Source organism: Petromyzon marinus, unplaced genomic scaffold, assembly GCF_048934315.1.
Source record: "Petromyzon marinus isolate PM22_M1 ecotype Great Lakes invasive population unplaced genomic scaffold, UKy_Petmar_22M1.pri1.0 PM_G_Scaffold_75, whole genome shotgun sequence".
Lineage (NCBI taxonomy): Eukaryota > Metazoa > Chordata > Hyperoartia > Petromyzontiformes > Petromyzontidae > Petromyzon > Petromyzon marinus.
The window spans coordinates 597515-622943 of NW_027423030.1; the positions used below are offsets into that span (position 1 = coordinate 597515).

General features: G+C 46.4%; 1 protein-coding gene across 1 annotated transcript in view; it reads left to right on the forward strand.

Moving 5' to 3' along the window:
* The window catches only part of LOC142920766 (gap junction gamma-1 protein-like), a 31269-nt gene that overhangs the window by 2120 nt on the left and 3720 nt on the right, over nucleotides 1-25429 (forward strand). Inside the window, exons 2-5 of the mRNA XM_076062838.1 lie at nucleotides 2372-2706; nucleotides 2855-3316; nucleotides 7164-7503; nucleotides 18244-18422. Coding sequence (XP_075918953.1) covers nucleotides 2405-2706; nucleotides 2855-3316; nucleotides 7164-7503; nucleotides 18244-18422 — 1283 coding nt within the window. The 5' untranslated portion in view covers nucleotides 2372-2404. The remainder of the gene's footprint in view (nucleotides 1-2371; nucleotides 2707-2854; nucleotides 3317-7163; nucleotides 7504-18243; nucleotides 18423-25429) is intronic.

Genomic DNA, 25429 nt, shown 5'->3' on the forward strand with positions numbered 1-25429 from the left:
TACTGTTATAGAGTCACTATTAATACTGCTATGGAGTCACTATTAATACTGCTATAGAGTCACTATTAATACTGTTATAGAGTCACTATTAATACTGATATAGAGTCACTATTAATACTGCTATAGAGTCACTATTAATACTGCTATAGAGTCACTATTAATACTGTTATAGAGTCACTAATAATACTGTTATAGAGTGACTATTAATACTGCTATAGAGTCACTATTAATACTGCTATAGAGTCACTATTAATACTGCTATAGAGTCACTATTAATACTGCTATAGAGTGACTATTAATACTGTTATAGAGTCACTATTAATACTGCTATAGAGTCACTATTAATACTGTTATAGAGTCACTATTAATACTGTTATAGAGTCACTATTAATACTGTTATAGAGTCACTATTAATACTGTTATAGAGTCACTATTAATACTGCTATAGAGTCACTATTAATACTGTTATAGAGTCACTATTAATACTGTTATAGAGTCACTATTAATACTGTTATAGAGTCACTATTAATACTGTTATAGAGTCACTATTAATACTGTTATAGAGTCACTATTAATACTGCTATAGAGTCACTATTAATACTGTTATAGAGTCACTATTAATACTGTTATAGAGTCACTATTAATACTGCTATATAGTCACTATTAATACTGTTATAGAGTCACTATTAATACTGTTATAGAGTCACTATTAATACTGTTATAGAGTCACTATTAATACTGCTATAGAGTGACTATTGATACTGCTATAGAGTCACTATTAATACTGTTATAGAGTCACTATTAATACTGTTATAGAGTCACTATTAATACTGCTATAGAGTGACTATTAATACTGTTATAGGGTCACTATTAATACTGTTATAGAGTCACTATTAATACTGCTATAGAGTCACTATTAATACTGTTATAGAGTCACTATTAATACTGCTATAGAGTCACTATTAATACTGCTATAGAGTCACTATTAATACTGTTATAGAGTCACTATTAATACTGCTATAGAGTCACTATTAATACTGCTATAGAGTCACTATTGATACTGCTATAGAGTGACTATTAATACTGCTATAGAGTGACTTTTAATACTGCTATAGAGTCACTATTAATACTGCTATAGAGTCACTATTAATACTGCTATAGAGTCACTATTAATACTGTTATAGAGTCACTATTAATACTGATATAGAGTCACTATTAATACTGCTATAGAGTCACTATTAATACTGCTAGAGAGTCACTATTAATACTGCTATAGAGTGACTATTGATACTGCTATAGAGTGACTATTAATACTGCTATAAAGTGACTATTAATACTGCTATAGAGTCACTATTAATACTGCTATAGAGTCACTATTAATACTGCTGTAGAGTGACTATTGATACTGCTATAGAGTCACTATTAATACTCTTATAGAGTCACTATAAATACTGCTATAGAGGGACTATTAATACTGCTATAGAGTGACTATTAATACTGTTATAGAGTCACTATTAATAATGCGATAGAGTGACTATTAATACTGTTATCGAGTTACTATTAATACTGCTATAGAGTCACTATTAATACTGCTATAGAGTCACTATTAATACTGCTATAGAGTCACTATTAATACTGCTATAAAATCACTATTAATACTGTAGAGTCGATATCTACTGCTATACAGTCAGCATGTACTACTGTACAGTCCATTAATACTGCTATACTGTCAGCATGTACTACTGTAGAGTCGATATCTAATGCTATAGAGTCAGCATGTACTACTGTACAGTCCATTAATACTGCTATAGAGTCAGCATGTACTACTCTAATCATAGCAGGTACCACCACTGTCGCTTGCCCTGCTCTAATCATAGCAGCTTACACCACAGTATGCATGCACTGCTGCAGGGAAAGCAGGTACCACCACACTATGCACTGCTGTAGTAATAGCACGGACCACCACAGTCACTATGCACTGCTGAATTAATAGTGCTCAGTTGTGGAGAGAGTGCAGAGTTTCTCACATCTGCCCAGTGTGCTCATGACCGGCTCCGGTTTAACACCAGAGTGTGTGAGGACAGGTGAGACATCCTCTAACACAAGTGCGGCTACGCTTTTTTTTGGTCACGCTGCACAATGGTGCCGATCGCCGGGACTGGTTTACTACGGCCTTTGGAGCGGCTTTGCCAGTTTCGCCAGATCGGCCCAGGACCGCTGGATAATGTCGGATGATAATCGTGTGGTGACGGATAATCGATGACGATCGACGGTGTCTCGAGCTGAATGCGGTGCCCAACGTGCGACATTGGTTGACGCGCGGCCGGCCAACGCGCCGTCTAAATCCGCGTCTCTCTTCTGGAATTCTCAGGCGGGCAACGCTTTTGGTGAGCCGGCGGTCGCAATGAGCTGGAGCTTCCTGACCCGTCTGTTGGAGGAGATATCTCTGCACTCGACGTACCTGGGCAAGCTCTGGCTCACCACGTTCCTGATCTTGCGCATCATGCTGACTATCGCGGCGGGCGAATCCATCTACCACGACGAGCAGAGCTCGTTCATGTGCAACTCGCAACAGCCGGGCTGCACAAACGTCTGCTACGACTCCTTCGCTCCCCTCTCCTACGTGCGCTTCTGGATTTTTCAGATTATCACCTTGGCGGCGCCCAGCATTCTCTACCTCGCCTTCGCCATGCACAGGATACAGAGGTCTAGTAGAGTTACGACGACGATAATTGTGATGATAATAATGACGATGAAGGCCCCCCCCCCCCCCCCCCAAAAAAACCTTAATTCCACTCTTTGTTTTGGTGAGAAGGATATTTTTAAACTTTCATTCCCGCGTCGTTATCCGCAGGTCAGAAGGCTCGACCGGCCACAAAAAGCACCGACGGACCGAGCAAGCCGAGGAGAATGTCCAAGCGGAGAAAGGAGGGGAGTTTGCCGACGAGGCCGGCGAGGTCAAGAAGAACGACCACAGATGGCACGACGGGCGCCGCGCGATCCGGTCCGACGGCCTCATGTGGGCGTACACGCTGCAGCTCGTCCTGCGCACGGTGGCCGAAGTGGGCTTCCTTCTGGGCCAGTACGTGATGTACGGCTTGGAGGTGATCCCCCGCTTCGAGTGCCCCCGCCGCCACCCTTGCCGCCACCGCGTCGACTGCTTCGTGTCGAGGCCCACGGAGAAGACCGTCTTCCTGTATGTGATGTACGCCGTGGGCGGCCTCAGCCTGGCTCTCGACCTGGCCGAGCTGTGGCACCTGGGGATGGGCGCCCTCGGGGACTTGCTGCCAGGCAGCCGAGCCAAGCGCCAGCAACGGTCAGGGCTGGATTAAGGTTCTTGTAGGCCCTAGACACTTCTGTCTCGTAGGCCTTCAGTCAGGGCCGGATTAAGGTTCTTGTAGGCCCTAGACACTTCTATCTCGTAGGCCTTCAGTCACGGCTGGATTAAGGTTCTTGTAGGGCCTTGACACTTCTATCTCGTAGGCCTTCAGTCAGGGCCGGATTAAGGTTCTTGTAGGGCCTTGACACTTTTATCTCGTAGGCCTTCAGTCAGGGCTGGATTAAGGTTCTTGTAGGGCCTTGACACTTCTATCTCGTAGGCCTTCAGTAAGGGCTGGATTAATGTTCTTGTAGGGCCTAGACACTTCTGTCTCGTAGGTCTTCAGTCAGGGCTAGATTAAGGTTCTTGTAGGGCCTTGACACTTCTATCTCGTAGGCCTTCAGTCAGGGCTGGATTAAGGTTCTTGTAGGCCCTAGACACTTCTATCTCGTAGGCCTTCAGTCAGGGCCAGATTAAGGTTCTTGTAGGGCCTTGACACTTCTGTCTCGTAGGCCTTCAGTCAGGGCCAGATTAAGGTTCTTGTAGGGCGTAGACACTTCTATCTCGTAGGCCTTCAGTCAGGGCTGGATTGAGGTTTATTGTAGGCCCTAGACACTTCTATCTCGTAGGCCTTCAGTCAGGGCTGGATTAATGTTCTTGTAGGCCCTAGACACTTCCATCTCGTAGGCCTTCAGTCAGGGCCAGATTAAGGTTCTTGTAGGGCCTAGACACTTCTATCTCGTAGGCCTTCAGTCAGGGCCAGATTAAGGTTCTTGTAGGGCCTTGACACTTCTATCTCATAGGCCTTCAGTCAGGGCTGGATTAAGGTTCTTGTAGGCCCTAGACACTTCTATCTCGTAGGCCTTCAGTCAGGGCTGGATTAAGGTTCTTGTAGGCCCTAGACACTTCCATCTCGTAGGCCTTCAGTCAGGGCCAGATTAAGGTTCTTGTAGGGCCTTGACACTTCTATCTCGTAGGCCTTCAGTAAGGGCTGGATTAATGTTCTTGTAGGGCCTAGACACTTCTGTCTCGTAGGCCTTCAGTCAGGGCCGGATTAAGGTTCTTGTAGGCCCTAGACACTTCTATCTCGTAGGCCTTCAGTCACGGCTGGATTAAGGTTCTTGTAGGGCCTTGACACTTCTATCTCGTAGGCCTTCAGTCAGGGCCGGATTAAGGTTCTTGTAGGGCCTTGACACTTTTATCTCGTAGGCCTTCAGTCAGGGCTGGATTAAGGTTCTTGTAGGGCCTTGACACTTCTATCTCGTAGGCCTTCAGTAAGGGCTGGATTAATGTTCTTGTAGGGCCTAGACACTTCTGTCTCGTAGGTCTTCAGTCAGGGCTAGATTAAGGTTCTTGTAGGGCCTTGACACTTCTATCTCGTAGGCCTTCAGTCAGGGCTGGATTAAGGTTCTTGTAGGCCCTAGACACTTCTATCTCGTAGGCCTTCAGTCAGGGCCAGATTAAGGTTCTTGTAGGGCCTTGACACTTCTGTCTCGTAGGCCTTCAGTCAGGGCCAGATTAAGGTTCTTGTAGGGCGTAGACACTTCTATCTCGTAGGCCTTCAGTCAGGGCTGGATTGAGGTTTATTGTAGGCCCTAGACACTTCTATCTCGTAGGCCTTCAGTCAGGGCTGGATTGAGGTTTATTGTAGGCCCTAGACACTTCTATCTCGTAGGCCTTCAGTCAGGGCTGGATTAATGTTCTTGTAGGCCCTAGACACTTCCATCTCGTAGGCCTTCAGTCAGGGCCAGATTAAGGTTCTTGTAGGGCCTAGACACTTCTATCTCGTAGGCCTTCAGTCAGGGCCAGATTAAGGTTCTTGTAGGGCCTTGACACTTCTATCTCGTAGGCCTTCAGTCAGGGCTGGATTAAGGTTCTTGTAGGCCCTAGACACTTCTATCTCGTAGGCCTTCAGTCAGGGCTGGATTAAGGTTCTTGTAGGCCCTAGACACTTCCATCTCGTAGGCCTTCAGTCAGGGCCAGATTAAGGTTCTTGTAGGGCCTTGACACTTCTATCTCATAGGCCTTCAGTAAGGGCTGGATTAATGTTCTTGTAGGGCCTAGACACTTCTGTCTCGTAGGCCTTCAGTCAGGGCTAGATTAAGGTTCTTGTAGGGCCTTGACACTTCTATCTCGTAGGCCTTCAGTTAGGGCTGGATTAAGGTTCTTGTAGGCCCTAGACACTTCTATCTCGTAGGCCTTCAGTCAGGGCCAGATTAAGGTTCTTGTAGGGCCTTGACACTTCTATCTCGTAGGCCTTCAGTCAGGGCCAGATTAATGTTCTTGTACGGCCTTGACACTTCTTTCTCGTAGGCCTTCAGTCAGGGCCAGATGAAGGTTCTTGTAGGCCCTAGACACTTATATCTCGTAGGCCTTCAGTCAGGGCCAGATTAAGGTTCTTGTAGGGCCTTGACACTTCTATCTCGTAGGCCTTCAGTCAGGGCTGGATTAATGTTCTTGTAGGCCCTAGACACTTATATCTCGTAGGCCTTCAGTGGTAATGTTCTACAGCTGCTACTGCTCCTAACCCGTGTCACTAACTCCCTCCGCTGTCTCGTCGTCGCTGCTGACACGTTCATTACTTAGCCAGTGCCCTCGTTCTACGGGAGGGCGCGCTGCGTGCCCGCACTTCGGAAGATTCCTACTTGAAGTTATTGGGGAGAGGAAAAAAAATATATCACGCGAGGTAAGCCTCAAAATATCGAACGCGGAAATGTCTTCCGCTATATATTTTTTGACCACGGCTATTGCGTGGGATGCCGTTTGTTTTCACCGATAACAAATTCAACGTCACCATGGGACCCCCCATGATGTAGCTGCACGTGATGTAGCTGCTCACAACGAGCTCTCAATGTGCTGATAGTGGCATTGTCTCTGTGCTGTTCGCCTTTTGGCATCCTCTGGTCTAACACTGTTTGAGACTAGGCTCTAAAGATAGCTCTCCCTGGTGTGGACCAATCAGTTTCAAAGACAATGCATCATATACTACCAGAGCATGTTTGTTTGCATGTTCACCACAAGTGTAGCTACATAAATGGTGTCATTACTCTGTAGCGACAGTACCGAGTGAAGAGTGGTGCTGTACGCGTGGTGCCGCTCTATGGTACCAGAGTGAGCACGGCACGGAATCGCTCACTAGAGGGCAGGGTCCGGGTGTCGCTGAGGTCGGGTCAGGACATGATATCCTGGGTGAACCCGAGAGGGCACGTGACTGGACGAGGGGGCAAGGGGGGACATGAGGGTCACGTGATAAGGACCCAGGGTCCCTCCCGGAAGGATCTGGAAGGGGCGTGGCCAAGGGCAGAGCCGGCCACACCCCCTCCCGGAAGGATCTGGAAGAGGGCGTGGCCAAGGGCAGAGCCGGCCACGCCCCCTCCCGGAAGGATCTTGAAGGGGGCGTGACCAAGGGCAGAGCCGGCCACACAGTTATAAACCAAGTCCCGGGTGGGAGCGGGGCTGCTGGGTCAACTCTGGGAATGAAGCCGCCATCTAAGGTCCTCGGTCTCCGGTCTCCGCTAGTGGACCAGGCAGCGTGTTGAGCTGTCCTGGTCCGGTAATATAGTATCCCCCCGCGTGTTAGCTAAGTTGGGAGCGGTGGTTACCGCCCTATGTCGTCATCCTGTTGAGAGCTACCTGTTGCCTCCAGTTCTAGTGTGCGCCTAAATGGAACCCACCACACAAGTGCTGTGTGTGGTTAATGTGAACTTGATTCCATGCAAAAGGTTTCTATTTGGCGTTCCAACATCTTAACACTACTTGTGCTTTATTGCCAGAAAGGGTACGGGCTTCCTCCCTGACGCTCAAAACGTGCCGTTCCCGCTGCTACTGTCGTTGCCATGAACAGGATTGCGAACGGCGATCCTCCTCCTCCGCCTCCTCCTCGTCGTGCGGCCGAGACGGAGGAGGCCGCCCCCCGGCAGGTGGCGATAACGCCGGCGGCTGCGTCACAGCTGCAAGGTTACCTGCGCGCGATACAGCGGCGGCTGGAGCTGACGGTTTCCCCACCACCCCGACGGGCCAGGGCAGCGCGGGGATACGGGGAGAGCGGAGCAGGGAGAGGTGGGGGAGGCGGAGAGGGAGGACGGCGGGAGACTCCGGCCTTACGCTCGGCCGCGGTGGCCGTGAGCAAAAACCCCCAAGTGCAGCTCGGCAAGAAATACGAAGTGGCGGCGGCGGCAGACGAAGTAGGAGATTCCTGAGAAGAACAAGGAGAGGTCAAGGTCGCCTCTAGGAAGGGAAGGGCCGTCCGAACGAAGAAATATCCAACCATCTCAGTTTGAGTTTCCTTACTCTTTGGTCCTTTCGGTAAAGTCACGTCGGTAGAAATAAACATTTTACTTTTTATTCTTGGTTCTTTCGGTAAAGGCACCACGTAGAAGGGAAACTATAAAATAATAAAAATATAAAGCAATAGAATTATCTTATTGTTATATATTATTTTTTATTTTATTGTTTCCCTTCTACGTGGTGACTTTACCAAAAGAACCAAAGAGTGTGAATCCCTGCAGTCGCGAAAGCTTCAAGTCGAGATTTAAGTTTCCTGTTTTGAGTTGAACGCCGAGTTATTCACGAATAAAGGTTTTCTCTTTTGGGGGGGTCAGATCTCGCTTGTGAGTTGTAGATATGTCATTGAGCACTCCACCACCCGGCATCAGCCAGCAAGGTTGTGTCACGTAGACGAAACCTCGTGCCGGGTGGTTACTACTGCAGCCCACCAGTGTGTTTGAGAGAACAATTGTGAGCGTGGATTTATTCTCCCAACACTATACACTGCACTACTATACACTACACTATACACTACGCACGGCACTATGCTATACCCGACTATACACTATACTACTATACACATCACTACTATACATTACACTACTATACACTACACACAATACTGTACACTACACTACCATACACCACTATACACTACACTATTATACACTACTATACATCACTATACACTATAGCAGTGGTTCTTAACCTTGTTGGAGGTACCGAACCCCACCAGTTTCATATGCGCATTCACCGAACCCCTCTTTAGTGAAAAATAAAATGTGATTTTTTTTCAAATTCAAGACATAGATATGTTTTTTACTGGTACACAAAATGAGCCGTGCATGAACATTACCTTGTTCAAAGAATAAAACCAACACAATGCATAAACTCACAACAAATTACATACCTGGAAATCAATGTGACTTCTGCTGTTGCCTTTGAGAGATCAGTTCAGATATGCGTGGCTTCACCTTGGCAAGTGCCACTCTCATGTCATTTTCACAGCAAAGTCTGTTCCTTTTCTTCGTTTTTATGTCCAGCATCCTCGAAAAGGATTGCTCACAAAGATATGTTGTAACAAATGGTATAAAAAAAATCCAGGGCTTTCTTAGCAATAACTGGATACTTGTTCATTTGTCGACACCAAAACGTTGAGAGCGTTGTTGTTCTGAAGAGTTGCTGTTGAACCTGGCTCTGCTGAATTTCAATGATTTCGTCGAGGAATTCATCATTGACATCTGCTGTTTCAACAGCAAACGTGAACGGCTGTCTCACCCATGCTGGATATGACTCTCTTGTAGGGAAATATCCGTCGAGAGACTTTGCAAGCTCATCTAAGTGCGTGGCAATTGTTTGCTTCAGTTCCGTGGATACAGAAATATCTCCGATTCCAGACACATCTTCGATCTTACTTGCACAGTCGTCCAGAAGCGTGAAGTTTGCGAAGTTATTGTTCTCTGTTCGTCGTTTCCATAACGGTAGCTTTTTTTGAAAAGCCTTCAGGTGTTCTTCCGCTTCCATGATATTGACTCCACCACCCTGCATCTGCTGATTGAGATGATTGAGAGCTGCGAATATATCAGCCATGTACGCTAAAATGAGAATGAACTCAGGATTTTTGAAGCAATCTGCATGGCAGTGTTGGTGCTCTTGCAAAAACAGGGCTAATTCCACACGCATGACAAAAACACGATTCAGCACCTGTCCCCGGGATAACCACCGAATATTAGAATGGAGCAGAAGTACCTCAAATTCAGAGCCCATTTCTTTACACAGCTCACTGAAGATGCGGTGCCTCAGAGCACTTTTTCGCACATAGTTCACACATTCCACCACAGTTTTTAATACTTCTGCCATTTTTGGAGGTAAGGTTTGTGTTGCCAACGCATGCCTGTGCAGAATACAATGCGTCACAATGATGTGTGGTGCATCGGCCTTTACTAGCGCACCAAAACCAGACTTTCTTCCCAGCATGACTGGAGCTCCGTCCGTACAAACTGCAGAAACCATATCCCATGAAAGATTGTTGTCTCTGAAGAAGTCATCCACAAGCTTCTTCACATCGGCTGCCTTCGTTGTTGTTGTAAGAGGCTTACAAAATAAAAACTCTTCTTTTATCATGTCGTCTTTCACATAGCGTACAAAAACAGCAAGCTGGCTTAGATCAGAAACGTCTGTGGTTTCGTCGAGTTGAAGGCTGAATTTTGCCGGGCTTGAAATAAGATCCGCGACTACTTGAGCCAAGATGTCTTTACTCATGTCTTCTATTCTGTCACTGACGGTGTCATTTGAAAGGGGAATTTGGGATAATTTACCTTCGGCCGCTGTTCCGAGTATCAGATTCGCCATCTTTAATGCAGCTGGTTTCACAAGTGTTTCACCAATGGTGTGTGGCTTGCCCTGCTTTGCGATCAGGTAAGCAACTTCGTACGATGCTGTCAGGATCGGTTTGTTAACAGGTACAAATCCAAGAGCAGGCAGAGTGGCCCTTTCATCGAATCTGGCTCTCTTCACCCTGAATTCAGCAAGTGTGTTCTTGTATTCCCCGTCTCCATGCAGCTTCAAGAAGTGTTCCTTTAGTTTTGCCGGTGCAAGACTAGAGTTGCTCAACTTGGCGTTGCAAATCATGCAGATAGGACGCTCACTCCCATCACGTTCCGTGATACATGAGAATCCATGTTGTACATATTCGTCCGACCACTTTCTTCTTTTGCCCGACATAGTATGGATAAAATATTAAAGAAATCACACGACGTACGACAACAACAGTCACACGTTGACTACTGAGTACGCACTAAATTCCCCGCAGTGCTGATTGGCCAAGCAGTGTAGCATGATCATCTGCAGCCAGTGATGGCCAAGCGGGCCGTGTGTGTCATCACAAATTTACACAATAATTCAAGTGTGTCCGGACCTCCGTGGCGGGGGCTCTGCCGAACCCCTGAGATCGACTCACCGAACCCCTGGGGTTCGATTGAACCCAGGTTAAGAACCACTGGTCACTATAGTAATATTCACTGCTATACACTACACTATACGCTGCTATACACCACAGTAATATAGGCTACACTACTATACACTACACTATACACTGCACTATACACTACTATACACTACACTGCACTATACTCTACTATACATCACTATACACTATAGGAATATACCTTGATATACACTACACTATACGCTGCTATACACAGTAATATAGGCTACACTACTATACACTGCACTATACACTACACACAATACTGTACACTACACTACCATACACCAATATACACTACACTACTATACATCACTATACACTAGTAATATACACTACTATACACTACACTATACCCAGCTATACACCACAGTAATATAGGCTACACTACTACACACTACACACAATACTGTATACTACACTACCATACACCACTATACACTACACCACTATACATCACTATACACTATAGTAATATACACTGCTATACACTACACTATACACTACACCACTATACATCACTATACACTATAGTAATATACACTACTATACACTTCTATACACAACACCACTATACACCACTATGCACACTATACACTACGCCACTATACACTACACTATACACTACTATACATGACTATACACTATAGTAATATACACTACTATACACTACACTATACACTACTATACACTACACCACTATACATCACTATACACTACTATACACTACACTATACACTACACCACTATACACTACTATACACTTCACCACTATACACTACACTATACACTACTATACATGACTATACATTATAGTAATATACACTACACTATACACTACACCACTATACACTACTATACACTACACTACTATACACTATAGTAATATACACTACTATACACTACACCACTATACACTACTATACACTCTGCTATGGGTGGGGGGGAGGGGCTGTCTCGTGCTGAGGGGGCTTTGAAGAGGGAGGCGATGTGAGCCAATCAGGGGGTGTGCGTGTCACGTGAACTAAGGAATCGCTTGTCGAAGGAATCTTTTACCAAACGATTCTCCAGCCAAAGAATCGACGTTTAATGTCTGCGGCACTTTTCCGGATCGACTCGACAAGAAGGAATCGACGATAAAAACCACGATTCGCGATCCACAATGGCGGCGCTGCTCCTGTGCCCACGTTGACGTCTCCAGCTGCAGACTGATCACCTCCAGTAGGGCAGTGAAGATGCGGCTACTAGTACCAGTACTACTAGTACCAGTACTACTAGTACTGGTAGTAGTAGTAGTACCACTAATACTACTAGTTGTATTAGTACTAGCGGTACTACTACTACTCGTACCACGAGTAGTAGTAGTACCAGTACTACTAGTACTGGTACTACTACTACCACGAGTAGTAGTAGTACCAGTGCTACTAGTGCTGGTACTACTACTAGTAGTACTAGTAGTACTACTAGTAGTACTAGTAGTAGTACCACTAATACTACTAGTTGTGGTATTAGTACTAGCGGTACTACTACAAGGCCTACGACAACTAGTACTACTACTGTACTACCACTACCAGTATTACTACCAGTACTACTACTACCAGTACTATTACCAGTACTACAACTACTACTACCGCTACTACCAGTACTACTACTACCAGTACTACAACTACTACTACCACTATTACCACTACCAGTACTACTGCTACCAGTACTGGTACTACTGGTACTACTACCGCTACTACCAGTACTACTACAACCAGTAGCACCGGTACTACTACTACCACTGCTACTACTACCAGTACTACTACCAGTACTACTACCAGTACTTCTACTACCAGTACTACTGCTACTACTACCAGTACTACTACCAGTACTACTACCGCTACTACCAGTACTACTACAACCAGTAGCACCGGTACTACTACTACCAGTACTACTACCAGTACTACTAATACTACTACCACTATTACCACTACCAGTACTGCTGCTACCAGTACTGGTACTACTGGTACTACTACCGCTACTACCAGTACTACTACAACCAGTAGCACCGGTACTACTACTACCACTGCTACTACTACCAGTACTACTACCAGTACTACTACTACCAGTACTACTACCAGTACTACTACCAGTACTACTACTGGTACTACTACCGCTACTACCAGTACTACTACAACCAGTAGCACCGGTACTACTACTACCAGTACTACTACTACCAGTACTACTACCAGTACTACTAATACTATTACCACTATTACCACTACCAGTACTACTGCTACCAGTACTGGTACTACTGGTACTACTACCGCTACTACCAGTACTACTACAACCAGTAGCACCGGTACTACTACTACCACTGCTACTACTACCAGTACTACTACCAGTACTACTACTACCAGTACTACAACTACTACTACCAGTACTACTACCAGTACTACTACTACTGGTACTACTACCGCTACTACCAGTACTACTACCAGTACTACACCTGGTACTACTACCGCTACTACCAGTACTACTACTGGTATTACTACCGCTACTACCAGTACTACTACAACCAGTAGCACCGGGTCTACTACTACCACTGCTACTACTACCAGTACTACTACTACCAGTACTACTGGTACTACTACAGCTACTACCAGTACTACTACAACCAGTAGCACCGGTACTACTACTACTACCAGTACTACTACTTCTACCAGTACTACTACCAGTACTACAACTACTACTACCGCTACTACCAGTACTACTACTACTAGTACTACTACCAGTACTACTACTACCAGTACTACTACCAATACTACTACTACCAGTACTACTACTGGTACTACTACCGCTACTACCAGTACTACTACAACCATTAGCACCGGTACTACTACGACTACAACTACCACTGCTACTACTGCCACTATATCTACGAAAAATACTACTACCACTATGACTACTCGTCAATTACTACTACTACCACTACAACTCAATCGGAGGTGAGGTCTTGAGTCTATGGGCAATGTTGAGCATATGGGTAGTTTTGAGTCTGTGGGCAGTGTCGAGTCTATGGTGCAGTGTTGAGTTTATGGTGCAATGTTGAGTCTGTGGTGCAGTGTTGAGTCTATGGTGCAGTGTTGAGTCTATGGTGCAGTGTTGGGTCTATGGGCAGTGTTGAGTCTGTGGTGCAGTGTTGAGTCTATGGTGCAATGTTGAGTCTATGGTGCAGTGTTGGGTCTATGGGCAGTGTTGAGTCTATGGTGCAGTGTTGAGTCTATGGTGCAGTGTTGAGTCTATGGTGCAGTGTTGAGTCTATGGTGCAGTGTTGAGTCTATGGTGCAGTGTTGAGTCAATGGGCAGTGTTGAGTCTATGGTGCAGTGTTGAGTCAATGGGCAGTGTTGAGTCTATGGTGCAGTGTTGAGTCTATGGTGCAATGTTGAGTCTATGGGCAGTGTTGAGTCTATGGTGCAGTGTTGAGTCTATGGTGCAGTGTTGAGTCTGTGGTGTAGTGTTGAGTCTGTGGTGCAGTGTTGAGTCTATGGTGCAATGTTGAGTCTATGGTGCAGTGTTGGGTCTATGGGCAGTGTTGAGTCTATGGTGCAGTGTTGAGTCTATGGTGCAGTGTTGAGTCTATGGTGCAGTGTTGAGTCTATGGTGCAGTGTTGAGTCTATGGTGCAGTGTTGAGTCAATGGGCAGTGTTGAGTCTATGGTGCAGTGTTGAGTCAATGGGCAGTGTTGAGTCTATGGTGCAGTGTTGAGTCTATGGTGCAATGTTGAGTCTATGGGCAGTGTTGAGTCTATGGTGCAGTGTTGAGTCTATGGTGCAGTGTTGAGTCTGTGGTGTAGTGTTGAGTCTGTGGTGCAGTGTTGAGTCTATGGTGCAATGTTGAGTTTATGGTGCAGTGTTGAGTCTATGGGCAGTGTTGAGTCTATGGTGCAATGTTGAGTCTATGGCAGTGGTTCTTAACCTGGGTTCGATCGAACCCCAGGGGTTCGGTGAGTCGATCTCAGGGGTTCGGCAGAGCCCCCGCCACGGAGGTCCGGACACACTTGAATTATTGTGTAAATTTGTGATGACACACACGGCCCGCTTGGCCATCACTGGCTGCAGATGATCATGCTACACTGCTTGGCCAATCAGCACTGCGGGGAATTTAGTGCGTACTCAGTAGTCAACGTGTGACTGTTGTTGTCGTACGTCGTGTGATTTCTTTAATATTTTATCCATACTAACTATGTCGGGCAGAAGAAGAAAGTGGTCGGACGAATATGTACAACATGGATTCTCATGTATCACGGAACGTGATGGGAGTGAGCGTCCTATCTGCATGATTTGCAACGCCAAGTTGAGCAACTCTAGTCTTGCACCGGCAAAACTAAAGGAACACTTCTTGAAGCTGCATGGAGACGGGGAATACAAGAACACAACACTTGCTGAATTCAGGGTGAAGAGAGCCAGATTCGATGAAAGGGCCACTCTGCCTGCTCTTGGATTTGTACCTGTTAACAAATCGATCCTGACAGCATCGTACGAAGTTGCTTACCTGATCGCAAAGCAGGGCAAGCCACACACCATTGGTGAAACACTTGTGAAACCAGCTGCATTAAAGATGGCGAATCTGATACTCGGAACAGCGGCCGAAGGTAAATTATCCCAAATTCCCCTTTCAAATGACACCGTCAGTGACAGAATAGAAGACATGAGTAAAGACATCTTGGCTCAAGTAGTCGCGGATCTGATTTCAAGCCCGGCAAAATTCAGCCTTCAACTCGACGAAACCACAGACGTTTCTGATCTAAGCCAGCTTGCTGTTTTTGTACGCTATGTGAAAGACGACATGATAAAAGAAGAGTTTTTATTTTGTAAGCCTCTTACAACAACAACGAAGGCAGCCGATGTGAAGAAGCTTGTGGATGACTTCTTCAGAGACAACAATCTTTCATGGGATATGGTTTCTGCAGTTTGTACGGACGGAGCTCCAGTCATGCTGGGAAGAAAGTCTGGTTTTGGTGCGCTAGTAAAGGCCGATGCACCACACATCATTGTGACGCATTGTATTCTGCACAGGCATGCGTTGGCAACAAAAACCTTACCTCCAAAAATGGCAGAAGTATTAAAAACTGTGGTGGAATGTGTGAACTATGTGCGAAAAAGTGCTCTGAGGCACCGCATCTTCAGTGAGCTGTGTAAAGAAATGGGCTCTGAATTTGAGGTACTTCTGCTCCATTCTAATATTCGGTGGTTATCCCGGGGACAGGTGCTGAATCGTGTTTTTGCCATGCGTGTGGAATTAGCCCTGTTTTTGCAAGAGCACCAACACTGCCATGCAGATTGCTTCAAAAATCCTGAGTTCATTCTCATTTTAGCGTACATGGCTGATATATTCGCAGCTCTCAATCATCTCAATCAGCAGATGCAGGGTGGTGGAGTCAATATCATGGAAGCGGAAGAACACCTGAAGGCTTTTCAAAAAAAGCTACCGTTATGGAAACGACGAACAGAGAACAATAACTTCGCAAACTTCCCGCTTCTGGACGACTGTGCAAGTAAGATCGAAGATGTGTCTGGAATCGGAGATATTTCTGTATCCACGGAACTGAAACAAACAATTGCCACGCACTTAGATGAGCTTGCAAAGTCTCTCGACGGATATTTCCCTACAAGAGAGTCATATCCAGCATGGGTGAGACAGCCGTTCACGTTTGCTGTTGAAACAGCAGATGTCAATGATGAATTCCTCGACGAAATCATTGAAATTCAGCAGAGCCAGGTTCAACAGCAACTCTTCAGAACAACAACGCTCTCAACGTTTTGGTGTCGACAAATGAACAAGTATCCAGTTATTGCTAAGAAAGCCCTGGATTTTTTTATACCATTTGTTACAACATATCTTTGTGAGCAATCCTTTTCGAGGATGCTGGACATAAACACGAAGAAAAGGAACAGACTTTGCTGTGAAAATGACATGAGAGTGGCACTTGCCAAGGTGAAGCCACGCATATCTGAACTGATCTCTCAAAGGCAACAGCAGAAGTCACATTGATTTCCAGGTATGTAATTTGTTGTGAGTTTATGCATTGTGTTGGTTTTATTCTTTGAACAAGGTAATGTTCATGCACGGCTCATTTTGTGTACCAGTAAAAAACATATCTATGTCTTGAATTTGAAAAAAATCACATTTTATTTTTCACTAAAGAGGGGTTCGGTGAATGCGCATATGAAACTGGTGGGGTTCGGTACCTCCAACAAGGTTAAGAACCACTGGTCTATGGGTAGTGTTGAGTCTATGGTGCAATGTTGAGTCTATGGTGCAGTGTTGAGTCTATGGTGCAATGTTGAGTCTACGGTGCAATGTTGAGTCTATGGTGCAGTGTTGAGTCTATGGTGCAGTGTTGAGTCTATGGTGCAGTGTTGAGTATTGTAGTACAAATACTTACACCATGATCCAATGTTCTAGTGTGCAGGTGGAGTCACCGGTAGAGGCGGCCTGCAGATGCCGTCGGAACGCCCTCCCCCCGTAGGAGGGGGTTGATTCTCTGGTTCACTCACCCACTCACCCAGTCAACCAATCACTCACCCACTCACTCACCCACTCACCCACTTACTCACCCAGTCAACCACGCACTCACTCACCCACTCACCCAGTCAACCACTCACTCACCCAGTCAACCACTCACTCACCCACTCACTCACCCACTCACCCACTTACTCACCCAGTCAACCACTCACTCAACCACTCATCCACTCACTCACCCACTCACTCACCCACCCACTCACCCACTCACTCAACCACTCACCCACTTACTCAACCACTCACCCACTCACTCAACCACTCACCCACTCGCTCTCACCCACTTACTCACCCAGTCAACCACTCACTCACCCACTCACTCAACCACTCACCCACTCACTCAACCACTCACCCACTCACTCACCCACCCACTCATCCACACACCCACCCACTCACCCAGTCAACCACCCACTCAACCACTCACCCACTCATCCACTCACCCACCCACTTATCCACACACCCACAATCACCCACTCACTCACCCAGTCAACCACCCACTCACTCACCCACTCACCCACCCACTCACCCACTCACCCACTCACTCACCCACTCACCCACTTACTCACCCAGTCAACCACTCACTCACCCACTCACTCAACCACTCACCCACTCACTCAACCACTCACCCACTCACTCACCCACCCACTCATCCACACACCCACCCACTCACCCAGTCAACCACCCACTCAACCACTCACCCACTCATCCACTCACCCACCCACTTATCCACACACCCACAATCACCCACTCACTCACTCAGTCAACCACGCACTCACTCACCCACTCACCCACTCACCCACCCACTCACCCACTCAAACACTCACCCACTCACTCACCCACTCAACCACTCAACCACTCACTCACCCACCCACTCAACCACCACTCACTCACCCACTCACCCAACCACTCACTCACCCACTCACTCACCCACCCACTCACCCACTCACCCACTCACTCACCCACCCACTCACCCACCCACTCACTCACCCACTCACCCACCCACAGGTCCGAGAGAGCCCATGACTCCCGTGAGAGGAGGAGGAGGAGGCCTCGGGTGGGCCAGGACGCCCAGCTGACGGAGGTTGTCACGCTACACTCCCGTGGCAGTCGAGCGAGTACAAGGTGGCCGCTAGTCCGGACGCCCATGGCGGCGTCTGCAGAGGCGTCTCCTCTCACCCGACCAGGAAGCGCCCCCATGCTTTGGGGACGCCGCCGGAAGAGCCGGCGCCGCTGACGGGCGCCGAGTCCCCGGGCACGGCGATCAACGCGGGCTTCATCTTCGCCGGGTCGGCGGCGGCGGCGGCGGCGGCGGTGGTGGTGGGGGGGCTCCGTTGAAGGCTCCGCGGTTGGCACGATGGCGGCGCTGGAACCCAGAGAGAGACGGCGAAGGGTCCCCCTCAGGGAGTGATGTAGGATCACCCTGAGCGGGGGCCCATACCATTGGCTGCCATCGGAGCAGAAACCGCGCAAAAAATCCCCTAGGCCCCGTGGTAAAATCCCCTAGGCCCCGTGGTAAAATCCCCGAGGCCCCGTGGTAAAATCCCTAAGGCCCAGTGGTAAAATCCCCGAGGCCCCGTGGTAAAATCCACTTGGCCCCGTGGTAAAATCCCCTTGGCCCCGTGGTAAAATCCCCGAGGCCCCGTGGTAAAATCCACTTGGCCCAGCGGTAAAATCCCCTTGGCCCAGCGGTAAAATCCCCGAGGCCCAGCGGTAAAATCCCCTTGGCCCAGCGGTAAAATCCCCGAGGCCCCGTGGTAAAATCCCCTAGGCCCCGTGGTAAAATCCCCTAGGCCCCGTGGTAAAATCCCCGAGGCAATACCTTTGCCCTAAGGCTGTGATTCCCACATTGGAGTACGAGCGTGGAGATGATTGTGTTCTCTACGTAATAATTCTAAGGCATCTTCTTTGGTTCTTTCGGTAAAGTCACATAGAATGAGAATAAAATAATAAATTGATAAAATAAAATAACACAATAATATTTTATTAATTTATTATTTTATTCTCATTCTACGTGACTTTACCGAAAGAACCATAGAAGATGAATCCTTGCAGTCACGAAAGCTTTAAATCGAAATTGAAAGGCAATTTTACTCAATTCCAGTAATATGTTTGCGTGGATTTCGTTGCGATATCGAATGGCCTCAGTTTGAATGTTTCCCCTGAGACACATTCAAACTGTTAAAAAAACATGCCTGAGTATTGCAATTACGTTTGCATTTTAAACAATTGTATAGTCTGTTAGCATGTGTGTTGCAGTGTCACCATGAAAGTATGCTTGAATTCCAACCCCTACGTCACAAAGTTTTGAACATGCACTTGTTATCGCGTGTAAATGTACAATTTTATAGTTCTGACAAGATTGTTGGCTTGTGTTGCCACTGTTCCTCTGACTGTCGCCGTGTTTTTTCACGGTAATTTGTACACTAACATCGCTGTGCGTGACAATAAATTAGCCGTCTCTGTTCAGGGCTTGGTGTTGCAATGCCACATTCCCCAAATTAGAAGTGGATAAACTCAACATTCCCCAAATGAGAGACGGATAACCAGAGTTCACCCGTATGTCTATTAACATGGAGTTATATAAATATAAGTGTATTGGTAATAATTATAATTTGAAGCTCTTTGTCAATCCACTGCTACGATGGAGGCCTTCTCGTTCTTTTCAGTCGCGTGGCTAGTTTGACCATACTTCGTGGAGTTACAATGATCATGAGAACGGTGAGGAATCAGCCCAGAACTACACGGGAGGATCTTGTCAATGATCTCAAGGCAGCTGGGACCATAGTCACCAAGAGAACAATTGGTAACACACTACGCCGTAAAGGACTGAAATCCTGCAGCGCCCGCAAGGTCCCCCTGCTCAAGAAAGCACATATACATGCCCGTCTGAAGTTTGCCAATGAACATCTGAATGATTCAGAGGACAACTGGGTGAAAGTGTTGTGGTCAGATGAGACCAAAATAGAGCTCTTTGGCATCAACTCAACTCGCCGTGTTTGGAGGAGGAAGAATGCTGCCTATGACCCCAAGAACACCATCCCCACCGTCAAACATGGAGGTGGAAACATGCTTTGGGGGTGTTTTTTCTGCTAAGGGGACAGAACAACTTCACTGCATCAAAGGGACGATGGACGGCGCCATGTACCGTCAAATCTTGGGTGAGAACCTTCCCTCAGCCAGGGCATTGAAAATGGGTCGTGGATGGGTATTCCAGCATGACAAGGACCCAAAACACATGGCCAAGGCAACAAAGGAGTGGCTCAAGAAGAAGCACATCAAAGGTTCTGGAGTGGCCTAGCCAGTCTCCAGACCTTAATCCCATAGAAAATCTGTGGAGGGAGCTGAAGGTTCGAGTTGCCAAACGTCAGCCTCGAAACCTTCATGACTTGGAGAAGATCTGCAAAGAGGAGTGGGACAAAATCCCTCCTGAGATGTGTGCAAACCTGGTGGCCAACTACAAGAAACGTCTGACCTCTGTGATTGCCAACAAGGATTTTGCCACCAAGTACTAAGTCATGTTTTGCAGAGGGGTCAAAGAATTATTTCCCTCATTAAAATGCAAATTATAACATTTTTGACATGCGTTTTTTCTGGATTTTTGTTGTTATTCTGTCTCTCACTGTTCAAATAAACCTACCATTAAAATTTTAGACTGATCATTTCCTTGTCAGTGGGCAAACGTACAAAATCAGCAGGGGATCAAATACTTTTTTCCCTCACTGTATATAAATCAGCACTGAAGAGACTAAAGCGGCCAGGTGTGGTGCTGGCCACCCACCCCCTCGCGTGTGCTGCTCGCTAACAGCACTTGTCCCACCTGTCTGTTAAGGCTATACGGGGGGGGGGGGGATCTTTGTGCAGTGGATGGACGAGAGAGCCGAGAGCTCGCCTACACACAGCTCAAGATCGGCGAAGACGCCGGAACGAGTCCACAGATGCTCATTCAGACGGGGCGCTCGGGCGGCGGTGGCATCGGAGCCGAGAAAATAAATCCACACCTTTTTTATGTTTCGGTCGGCCGTGGGTGGGGTCGTTTGACCATACTTCACCACACTGGTCAGTACAGGTTGTTGAAGGCAGGAAGCATAGCTGTGAGAATATGGAAGTTAAATAAAACAATAGAATTTGCAGTGCAGCGCTCTGATATTTAGTATATTGTAAAAAAAAACTGTTAAAATCGGTGGCATTCGATGTCTGAACCGCTGCTAGGCCCTTCTCTTCACCTACCCACAATGACCAGCGTGGTGAAGTATGTTCAAACAACCTCCGCTTAACTGACAAATAGCGGCCAAGTAAATAATTCCCATGTATTCATAAATATTTGTTGCTTTTGTAACCTGCAGGGGCGCATCTCAATTTGTGGCAATTTTGCGATTCAGCGCCCTACTTGGTGGAATTTGCTATGCGGGGGCTTGCACGGGAATAGCGAGTCAAGGAATTGAGGTGGAGGTGGGGGTGGGCGGGCTAGGAAGAGAGGAGAGTAGGGGTTTGATGTTGCAAATTTTAAACACGAATTCCCCACGGCATCGCAGTCATTGCGTCCCAGATCGGAGGCGCACGTTTCCACATTTTCATGGTAACCGCAGTCAGACTGCCGGGATCACTTTGACAAATCGAAGTGGTGAGGTTTTGATGCTGCCACGGAAACGCCAAGGTGCTCGCGCAGATTTCCATCGCTGAGCGAAATAACTACCGCTATTTCTTACACCACCACCCAAACCATTCCCTCCACGCTCACCGAATGTTTAAAGAGAACATTTTTTTAAAGTAAATAAATAACGCCAACCGTGCAGGTCACAGGTTGCCTTTTTGTTACAGCTGACCTGCATTCAGGGTCAATTCTGATGGTAAAAAAATAAAATAACTCGTGTAAGTGATTACGCAGATGCGTTTTTTTCCCCCCGCTGTTTGTGTATGTGTATACAAACGCACTGCAGTTATGTACTGCGAACATAGTTACATACCGTGTGTCTATTAACATGGAGTTATATTAGGTGTGTTTGCGCTGCAGGTGACAGCGGGAACATTGTGTACAAAAGTAACCCGGTACCATTACTATTTACAGACAGGCTTCGAGTGCTTCTGCAGTGACATTGAATTCGTTTGAAAAGGGTGGAGTGGAAGAAGAGGGGGGTAGAGAAAAAGTTCGCTCTTATTACAACACAGCTTATAATCCCACCAATCGGTCATCTTGGTTTTTGTGGCAGTGCAAATTAGCTCGAGCACGAATATTTAAAAGGTCAGAAAAAGTTTAAATTTCAAATCCTGGAATTTTTTTCAATTACATTTTTTGTTCCTCTGTTGTAATTATTATCATATATTTTTACGCGTTCCAGCCACGTACTTACGCTCATTACAAAGCGGAAGTGGAGGTCATGCAGCGGCTCAGTGCGCCAAGCAGGAGTTGACTCATTAACCCAAACCAACTTAACAAAAAATTCCTCTCAAATTGTTTTTCGGGGAGTAAATATTGCAACGTATTTAAAATAAGGAGAACTTTACGTTGCGGATTACGTGCGTGTGTGCCAATAACCAGGATAATTCATGTTTGCAACAGCATTTGCGGGGATTGTTGGCCAAGGTTGACCCGCAAAAGATTTCTCGGCAAAAGGTTAACACCTTTACACTCCATCAAAGACTTCCGTGGTGGGCCCATTAATGTTCCGCATTGCTGATAGGTCCCGTACGGACTCTTAGACGCTCAATTGTTATGTTTTGATGTGCTTTTCATGCCTCTTTTTACTTAATTAGAAATGTGGGAACTTTAATGGTAACATAACCAACAATGTTCTTTCAAGGTTAACCCGTACACTTTGGGCGTAGACAGTCTTAAAATAACGGTCGATAGATCACTGCTTCAAATTTGTGTGTAAGTGGCAGTGGCCAAAATTTGGCAAATCCTTGGTGGAGTGGCATCACAGTCTGGGTAATTGCAATATGGCGGCAATAGCAGTGTCTTGCATCGTTGAGATAGCAGCGTTGTGCGATTATGGTTCTGGTGAATAAAACTTTGAAGGGAGCTGAAATGTATGGGGAGGTTAGGGTGTACACTTCAGCGGTGCTTGCGTCTTGTACAAACGAGTGCTTGAGTGGTGAAAATGGTTTAAGAAGGTGGATGGATTGGATGCATGTGTCCCAGAGATGTCTACGCTTCTGGCATTTACATGGTACAACACTGATGAGGCACGTTCGTAAGTGTAGCAGGGAACACGAGAGTGGGAAGGTCTCTGTCCAGCAGCGGATTGAGAAAGGTCTCTAAAAGAAATGTACCGCATTCTTTGTCAATCACAGCGGCAATCGGTCGCTGCTGGTCAACCTCCAACTGAGGAATATTACCGAATGCTCATCGAGTCTGTCTCGTTTGTGGACACATCAAATAGCAGAGCCTTAATCCGAATTCATGTTTTACCTTTGTCAGCCCGCGACTGTGTCGGTCGTGAGGGAGGTTGTTCATGAACATACTTCACCACGCTGGGCAGTGCGGGTTGGTGAAGGAAGTGGGGGCCGTGTCCAAGACTGGTTTCATATATCACCCGACCACCGCTGATGTCAGATATAGCTATGAATCGAACTCGGATCGCCAGGTTTATAACACAGTGTGCCAACTAACCATGCCGTTTGTAATTGCAGGAGCAAATCCTCGTTTTTTTCTGTGGCTGACGCCGTGTGGAAAGACCCAGGGGGATTGTGGGGGAAGTGGCGGGCCTCCATAGGTGGCTTCGATATGCAGCAGGATGGGTCAGAAGCCTCTTGAACGGATTCGGTGATCTTCACGCATCAACTACAACCGAGAACAGGCCACAATGGCGATGTTTTATGAAGGGCCTGCTTTTCGACTCAGAAGTTCAGAGGTCGAGAGTTGACCCCGCAGCAGCGTGAACGGTGGTGCAGCTTAAAAAAAAAAACACTTAACCCACTCCGCCAGACGCGTCCCAACTTGTTGCCATGCAAAGAGTAGCAAAATGCCCTTTTGTTTGCAAAGGCCGCTGCCATTAGGAACAGGTTTTACCCTTTTAACTGGCACAAAAACTGACACCTTTATTCAAGGCATCGTGTCTGCAATAAACACAACACAAGCAGTCAAAGTGCAAACAAAAAAGACTGCTTGATGAGTAACCTGTGACCTTCGGTAAAGTCACATAGAATGAGAATAAAATAATAAAACCAACACAAGCGGCCTTCATCGTCGTGAGAATATTACTGTGTTATTTTATTTTATCAATTTATTATTTTATTCTCATTCTACGTGGTGACTTTACCGAAAGAACCAAAGAAGATGAATCCTTGCAGTCACGAAAGCTTTAAATCGAAATTTAACCTGTGACCGTACAACCTGCTCCGTCGATGCCGCGGTTTACGCATTGGCGTCTATCCACCGCTGGGTTGAAGGTCTCTTAAATTTCGATTTAAAGCTTTCGTGACTGCAATGATTCATCTTCTTTGGTTCTTTCGGTAAAGTCACGTAGAATGAGAATAAAATAATAAATTGATAAAATAAAATAACACAATAATATTCTCACGACGTTTCGGCCACAACACAAGCGGCCTTCATCAGGTGAAGGGGACGAGAATGTCTGGTAGGACAGTGCTGAAGGCTGCTTGCGTTGTGGGCGAAACGTCGTGAGAATATTATTGTGTTATTGTATTTTATCAATTTATTATTTTATTCTCATTCTACGTGACTTTACCGAAAGAACCAAAGAAGATAAAGGTCTCTTCCCTGTGCCGTCGTCGTTGCGACGACGCCGCAACGCGTCTCACTCCGGCACGTGAGGCAGGGCCCTTCATTGTAGTGGGCAACGTTCGCCGATTGAATGGTTTCTTCTTCGGAGACACGCGTCGATTACGGTTGCTTTTCGTTGTCGGTTTTCCAAAAGCACTCCAATCCTGCTCTCGTGTGTTGTCTTAACGGTGTGCAAAATAAAAATAATAATAAACCAACGGAATAAGTTGGCTGTATTATTCTACACAGGGGTTAAACTGTTCGAAAATGCAATTGCCAGAGATTCAGAACTCCCCGTACTTTTGATTTGCCTCAATATAAACAGTGTACCGAAGCCCCTGCATCATGATTAAGACGGACGCACTGCTTGTAGCTTGGAAGAGTCCACAATGATGGGGTGGGATAGAGGATATTATTTACCTCTGACTTTATCCCAGGTTTATACGGTGGAACTGCTTGTCCAAAAAATGTAATATTGCGCTTTAAAAATGGATCAAATATGAGAACAAACGCGCTGTCGTTCACCCTGTCAAATCTCTGGAATTAGACATTTTATTTTGAAAACCATTT